The sequence below is a fragment of the Pavona decussata genome, unplaced genomic scaffold, assembly GCF_977016875.1.
Source record: "Pavona decussata unplaced genomic scaffold, jaPavDecu1.1 SCAFFOLD_32, whole genome shotgun sequence".
Classification (NCBI taxonomy): Eukaryota; Metazoa; Cnidaria; class Anthozoa; order Scleractinia; family Agariciidae; genus Pavona; species Pavona decussata.
In genome coordinates, this window is record NW_028145455.1 from 536,082 (window position 1) to 544,154 (window position 8,073).

An 8,073-nucleotide genomic window follows, 5' to 3' on the forward strand; every position below is an offset into this window, starting at 1 on the left:
CTCGCTCATCAGAGTGACGTCACTTTCAAGTTTATCTTAGAGGAGCGGACAGGAAAAAGGATAGAATTCTGTGTTTGCTGCATCCGACAGAAGTGTTTACGAGCTAGAAATCGTCAAAATGTAAGAGCATCCCGTACCCTTATTTCACCATCTTACAATGGGTCGTACAATTTGACCGAATTTTACTTCGTTCTGTATTGAAGTCGTTGGTCTATGTTTCGCGCCTGTCGAGTTGCTGCGCCCTTCAAACTTCAACCCAAATAGAGAACCTTCGATTACTCAGAAATTGAAAATTCTGCTTCTTTTTCTTTCAGGTCGAATAAAAGGCTACAACAGACACAAGCCCAAGTGGATGAGGTAATTTCAACAATTTGAAAATTTCTGGCGTTTATTCTTACATTAATTACGTGCATTTACATGCATGCGATCGAAAAGTGTTTTTTTACACTAGTACAAACATGATATGTTCTTCCTGCCTCCGTATTTCTCCGGTTTGTGTTGTTTTTCGCAAACACAGGGCTTAAATTGTCCGCATGTCGAGGACAGACAAAGGTTCGCTCTTTTAATGAAGTTGCATTGCGTTTTTAATTTACGTGACGATTGTTAAATTTATTTCTGTTCTGTCGTATCTTGATTTCTAGGTGGTGGACATTATGAAAGTTAATGTTGATAAAGTGCTGGAAAGGGATGCGAAGTTATCAGAGCTTGATTCCCGTGCTGGTAATTAAAATGAGCGCGTTTTGCTGCCTTACTTTCCCTCGAAACTGTGTTTTATACATGTTTGTAACCAATGATTTTTCAACGAAGTTTGTGAATTTTTAAACTAAAAAAAGTACATAACGTAACGATTCATTTTACGATCATTGCTTTAAGCTTAATATGAATCGTTGTAATATTAATGAGCTTATTGTTATAGCGGTGATCTCAGAGTCAATCAAGATAACGGAAGGGATTTTAAGCTAAAACTGGTTTCCTTAAGGGGTGCTATTATTTTAGTGATTTTTCATTTGTGCAAATATTGATTATATGCATTCAATAACTCGCAACTTTTTTTATTTATCGATTGTTATTGATTTAGTCGTAATGGATAACAATATTATTGATAATCAACCGTGTTTTCAAATGATAGCTTACTATAACGCCATTTTAATTGCGACTTGTTCAGGCGGTCTTAGATGTTGTGAAAAAGCTTTGAGCCCAGCCCTTTGCTGACTTGATCATTTGACCCTCTTTTCACTTAAGTTGCAAGCTTCAACCAAAAGAATGTGAGAAATTAAATCAGCAAGATAAAATTAGCAATGCTGCTAATTTTGAGGTGCTTGACATGTAATAAAAATTCTGGTTGTCAAGCACCTCAAAATTAGCAGCATTGCTAATTTTATCTTGCTGATTTAATTTCTCACATTCTTTTGGTTATTTTAAGGATTTGAATGAAAAAAGTTGGTGGATGGAATGCAAACCCTTCAATTTTTCAAACACTCCTGTTGTCATAAAAAGTAGTACTTTAACTCTGGCCTCCTCAGAATTGACAGCCATGCCAATCTCTGTATACCATTGTCATTTCCAGCATTCTTTATGTTATAGCCCAGAATTTTCATGAAAAGTAGGTCATGTGATCAAGTAACGCAAAGGGCCTCCCTTATTTCTCAGGTGCTAAAATATAGAGATTTTAAAAAAATTATTGAAGCTCCGTGAATAAATATTTTAGAAATAAATATTTTAGAGACGGACCCCTTACACTCCATCCATCTTCACAAAATGTCTAAAATCTCTAAGAATTTTCCAGAAACACTTTTGCGGTAGAGTTAAGAGAAAGTTATAGAAAGACAAGTGAATAGCATTTTACATATTATCTCAGCATAGTCATTGCTTTGCCGAAAACTATGTTTCAAATCCAGGATCTAAACAAATATTAAAAATATCAGCTAGGGAGTTAAATTCAGTCTTTCTAAGACAGACATATGGCCACACACTTGGAATATTTTACACAATCATGTAATTTATTCAGCTTTTTTTTCCTGTGCCGATCTGAATACCCATGAGCTTGATAAGTTTATATAAACATAAAATGGTGCTTTTTCAAGCTTATTTCCAAACTATTTGTCTGAAATCTACACAACACCTTTGTAAAATAGCAAACACAAAAATCTTTTAATGTATGTTTCAATATATAATTATGTTGATCATTTGAAAAATTTCCAAAACAAATTTAGCTTGACCCTTTATCTCAAGATGAGGTTTTTACAAATGGCCACAGCTCTTGTAATATTTCAAACAAGTATTTGATAGATTTTCAGAACAAATAATGACCGTCAAAGTCCTTCGCCAAAAAATGTGAAACATTTCTGCCTAAAACAATAGTGCTCTTGAAAGACTAACAAAGGAAAAGGAAAATCCTTATGGAACATGAGTGGGCGAAGGGTGTGTGCATCCTGGGCCCTTCAGGAAATGACAGGAAGGAAAGAAGAAGTCCTCTTCAGTACTAAATTCCTCTAATAATGAAATCCTTCCTCTAATAAGCCCATTTGAATAAGTTTATGCTCTGTAAGGGTGAGCTGTTTTAACCCTTTCAGCCCTAACAGTGATCAGCATCAAATTTCTCCTTGTAATATAAATGCTTATTCAAACCCTGAGGTCATGAGAATTAAGAATATGATCACCAAGGTGAATTTTCTTGATATTATTTTTAATAACTTCTCCTCAGTATTCTTATAAGAAAAGTATAGGGACAAGATAGGAGAATTTGTTCTTTGATATAAGGGGTTAAAGGGTTAATTCCTTCAGCTGGGTGTTTTAAGCTGCTTAAACATACTTACGACACAAATGCGCAGTTTCAGTATAAACCTAGACTCTGATGAAGGCTAACACTTGAAACATTAGCGCTTGAATCTCTTTGTAGAGGCATAATAATCTTATCAACTTTGTTGATGAAAGCAAACATTCGTTTTCACTCCCTTACCAACGTAGCACCACAGTTTCTTTAGAAACAAACCCCCTTCTTGTTCTCACTATTCTTTTTTCCCATATAATGCCAGTTGTAAGAATCTGTAACATCAAGACATTTGATAAACATCTTTGGCGATCATTTCTAATTATCTATTCTTGTAACCTGTATGTTTGGTCAAGAAGTGACACTGTAAGGAAAAATTAGATGCAACATGTGGTTTTTGTTAAGGCTTGAAAGGGTTAACCACTGGAGTAAACATTTGTCATTGTTGTCATCAGATCAATTGCAAGCAGGAGCATCCCAATTTGAACATAGTGCTGCAAGACTAAAGCGCAAGATGTGGTGGCAGAACTGCAAGGTTTGTTGTTGTCCTTGTCTCACAAATCCCTCCTTTGGGTGCAGAGTGTTAATAACTGGCCAACCACTACGTATTTAGCTTCTGCGTGGCTACATAAGACAACTTGCTGAAGTTGCTTGTCAGGTGTTGGAGGTCTACAGACACCGGCTCCAACCTTATGAACCAAAACTTACTGGTTTATGTGCAAATCAAGGAGAGATATTAGCCAGGTTCTGTGTGCTTTCACCTTGAATTTGGATGGCTACTAAAACAGCACAGGATCATAGTTTCAACTTGTGATCACGACATACAGGGCCCTGCACAAAGAAGCCATCATTTTTAAGATAAGGGATGGAGGGTGCAAAAAGAAACTGACATCTTTTTGTTGGTGTGGGGTCGTCCTGTCTCCTGTGTGAGCACCATCATGGCATTGACTGTTTCTCTTAGTTTGTTAATTTTGCTTTTATGTTTGGTTCCTAGATGTGGATCATTCTTATTGTTGTGATCCTTGTGATAATAGCTGCCATTATCAGTAAGTTAATTACATATTCAAATGCTTTTATGATGGACATCTGTCTGGTCACTGGTGCTCTTTATGACTGAGATATTTCTGATAAATCACACTGACCTGTGGTTACCGAAATATTGTCTACTTCATTTTCTTTTTCGTAAAAAATCTGATACCTGTATGTTGATGTAGGAAGATGGACATGGATAATTTTCGCTACTAACATCTTTGTAACATCTTGTAAGGGGGTGTTAACATGATACTGGCGCGACTTTCATTCCGGCAGGAGTTCACTCCATTTCCCTCTTGTTGCTTTATATTCGTTTACATTATGTCAGTACAAAATATCGTACCAGAACGAGTCATACCGGTGCGAGATCACCCCGGTAACTGTATCAGAGCGAGATTTTCATTCGGGTACGAAAACTCATTCCGATGTCGTGTAAACGCGGTACAACTGTTCATTCCAGCATGAAATCACTCTCCTAGGAGTCTGGAACGGGTAGCGCATGATTGTGCAGTCTTCAACATCCAATCCACTATGGCCTCACAATCACGTTGGTCGGCACAAAGTGTCCTTTCATGTAAACACGGTATAAAATCACAATATCATACCGGTATCAAACTCGCCCCCAAGAATTCTTCCTACTGGGCTGAAAATTTTCCAATATTTACAGACCAACTTGAGTGCCACAATGAGATATCTTTTAAATTTGCCAGGGTTTGGTAAAAGAGCGTTTTGGTTCAGTTCGGTGTACTCTTTAGATGTTTACCATAAATGCCTTCCAAAAAATGCCTTCCAAGATTGAATTGGTTCTCACAGCCAACCTTGAATTCTGATAGTTTTATTGTTATTTATTTATTTATTTATTTTTTTTGGTGCTGTAAATGTAGACTCTTGATTTATTGTTAAGCCTGTGCTTAGTTTTGTTAAATACTAGAAACACTGCTGATCCTTACAATTTAAAGTTTACTCATTTGTGTTCTTGTCTGTTCTTTCTCAGTTTGGGTGGTAGTAAACAACCAGACATCTGGCGACTCATCAAAACCTACTTCTGCTCCTGTTACGAAGAAGCCCTAGCAGGAGTGACACATTTTTACTTCTGAAACATTGTTGTCTTGTAGCTGTTGTATATATTGATAGTAATTAGTTGTTAGTTTGTTTCTTTGAAACACAGCGTACTTAGTAATTTCCAATTAAACACGTTTGCACTGACACAACTCAGGAACGTTTGAAGTGCATTGTTATTGGCAATATTCTGGAATTAGAAATGATAGTGAAGAGTAGATCATAATTCCTCTCCTAATTTTAATTAATGAAAATGTTACCATGCAGATACTTTGATTATATATAGGACAGTTATTAGGCTGTTGTAGACAAAGGAAAGAAAAGTTGATTGAAAAAGATTTATGGTAACCTTAAAATTAAAGAGGAATAACGATTTTGGATAGCAAGGGAGTGAAGTTTAATTCCAGTTTAGTGTGTCCTTTGGGTAATCACCTTGTAGCTTGCCTGTTAGGCAAGTGAGCACAAAATTTACAAAAATTTAAAATTTAAGCAGAATAAACGGTTAGTGATATATGGCTTTTAACTGCTATTGGTTAAGTGCTTTTCAACCGGCTTTGAAATGAATGTAATCATGGTCAAATCGCAAATAGTTTACAGTGTATTTTTCTTGTTGCCCTTCGACATCATTTGACTGTCAGAAGCATGTGCATCAGATTGCCCTGAAGGAAGTAATAAATGGCACGTTAACCCTTTCAGCACTAGTATCAACATGTGTATTCTTCTTGCAGTCGGTATATTTCTCATGCTACTAGTTGGGAGATGTTGTCTAAAAATCAAGGCATTTCATTTTTGGTGATTATTTCCTATATTCTCCTGACCTGAAAATGTTTAATCAAGCAGCAACATTGTAAGGAGAAATTACATGTTGGTCACCACTGGAGCTTACACTGGTTAAATAACTATCTAGAAAGTTACTCGTACATTTAGACTGCTAGGTTTGAACAGCTGTGGCCATTTGTGCTGCAAGTTATAATTTGATGTTCTCAGTTTCATGTTCAAAGCGAGACTTGATCAACAACTGCCTCTTATCATTTCCCTGTGGGTACATTGCTCAACCAATTACAGCACAGGATAGTCTAGGTTGTTTCTTGGCTGGGAAGAAACTTGATTGCATGTGGGTGGTTTGCCTTGCTGTATCTACTGAAAACAAGGTGGCAGTGCACTTAAATGTGTTTCATAAACCCAGATATAAATTACAGTGGTCTATGGAACTGAACAATATCTAAAAGTGCTATATATCTGTAGTCTCTTTAGCTTGCATCATCTTAATTTTTGTATGTAAAATGTAAAAAAAAAAAAAAAATGAAAAAAATGAAACATTATATTGGGAACAAGCGTGAAACATAATAGCTATGTTTGCTTCAATCATTAAATCTATACCATAGCTCATTATGGGCTTAATTTTCACTTCTCTCCGTGTTGTAGTCTTGTGTACTTAGTCATTTCCAGTGACATGGCTAGAAATCAAGCCTATTATTTTACCAAGGTATTGATTAACTTTTCAGAAGCATTTAATACATTTAATTGATTCATTGTAGTTAAAAATTATTATATTTCTGTGTAGTTGGATGGTCCTGATTATATGATTGTTAGCATTTCAAAGTGCAGGCACAGTAAAGAAACAATAAAGTTAATGGAACAATAAAGTATGTTTTGTCCACCGTGTTGATATTTTACCTGCACTTGTGCAATTGTGTAATACTCAGCTTAATAATGTTAAAGAGGTAAAAACCACGCTGTTTCGCTGCAAATCCCTTAGGCCCAATAAGGGAAAAGAGGTCGTTTTCTAAAGAAACTCTGGTGCTGTGTTGGTAGGGAAGTAGAAACAGAATAAATGTTTGGTTTTATCAAAGGATAAGGTAATATTTTTCATTTAAACAATATTTTATTTTGACATTTGCTCTAACAGCAAAAACTGCTCATCGAGAGAGCTAATGCCATTTACATTAATTTTAAAACATCATGGTCAAAGAAGAAACAAACAAATCAGAATAAGAAACAACTAAACACAGCTAAACAGCTAAAAAAAATTTCAAGTAGGGGGTACTATTCAGATTACAAAACTCTTAGTCTCCAAAATACTAGTTCAAAAGTAGAATTTGCGTGGCTTCAAAAATTATTTTGCAAGACCACAGTGACCAGACTTTGAGAAATGCTGGATCTTTAATGTCGTAAGGATTAATTGTGCCCTCTATATTTGTGTAACCTGTCTGTATGTGTACCTTGAAGACTTACTTGATTAAGTTGTATCAAAACGGGCAAAATCTAAAATAATCTATTTTCTGCTCTCGCCAAAAGTCTAAATCTTTTCCCCTCACTCATCAGGGGGTGTGGTCAGGTGTACTCCATAAAGTGCGCTATAAGGGGGAGGCTCCACTCAAAAAGGGGTGTAGACTGAACCCAAAGGATAGTAATATCCAATGAAGTTGGGGATATAATTTCTTCTTCCTTTTGTATATCTTTGAGGTGCAAGAAAGGGGTGATGAAGCCTCTTTCTATGAAACTTTATTGAGTATCCTGTCCCTCTGGGCCTATCTCAGTCTAAAATAGTCCTAATCTATAAACGGCCCCAGCAAATTCCAAAAAATCCATACCCACCCAATGGAAGGTCATTGGAAATTCCTGGGGGTGCGGGGAGGGGGGTCTTAAAAGCCAAAATTTTAGAAGCAACTGTGAAGCTTAACTGGAATTTCCTGGAGGGCGGGGGGAGAACAATTTAACGAAAAACCTTCTGTAAGGGGAGTATCTCTGGAACTGCAAATACTGGCTTGTGTGCAAGCCAATGACCAAACTCAACATGCATGTCCTCTGTTCTCCAAACAAAAGTCATGCAGTTCAATAAAGATTTAGTTCTGATTGGCAAACATTAAAAGAGTGACACAGCATCAGGAACTGTTAAATAACGTTTTGTATAAACTGATAAATGCAATAATCTACACAAATAAATAAATAAATAAATAAATAAATAAATAAATAAATAAATAAATAAATAAATAAATAAATAAATATCCCATTCTCTTCTTCCACTTCTCGCCATTTTCATATCGTAAACGGTCCAGAGGTCGACAGCATCCTCACCCGATTCTCAGACCAGGTCAGACTATTAAATAGCATCCAGCTCAGCCCAGGTGCTTTTCATAGTCAGGTGTCACGCTGGTCACGCAACGATGTTTGCGGGTGCGCGGTATCCAAAGCGCCACTCTAGTAAGTTT

General features: G+C 36.3%; 1 protein-coding gene across 1 annotated transcript; it reads left to right on the forward strand.

Annotated features, from left to right (window-relative positions):
• The first annotated feature begins 11 nt into the window (after nucleotides 1-11).
• On the forward strand, nucleotides 12-6,510 carry LOC146484495 (vesicle-associated membrane protein 3-like). Its single transcript, XM_085104582.1, has 6 exons — nucleotides 12-120; nucleotides 315-357; nucleotides 642-720; nucleotides 3,226-3,305; nucleotides 3,765-3,816; nucleotides 4,797-6,510. Coding segments are annotated over exons 1-6 (333 nt in total). The 5' UTR covers nucleotides 12-118; the 3' UTR covers nucleotides 4,874-6,510.
• Nucleotides 6,511-8,073: the final 1,563 nt, after the last annotated feature.

Coding starts and splice junctions, on each gene's coding strand:
- LOC146484495 (XM_085104582.1), top strand. Junction 3,306..3,764: donor TGTGGTGGCAGAACTGCAAG/GTTTGTTGTTGT, acceptor TTTGGTTCCTAG/ATGTGGATCATTCTTATTGT. Junction 3,817..4,796: donor GATAATAGCTGCCATTATCA/GTAAGTTAATTA, acceptor GTTCTTTCTCAG/TTTGGGTGGTAGTAAACAAC.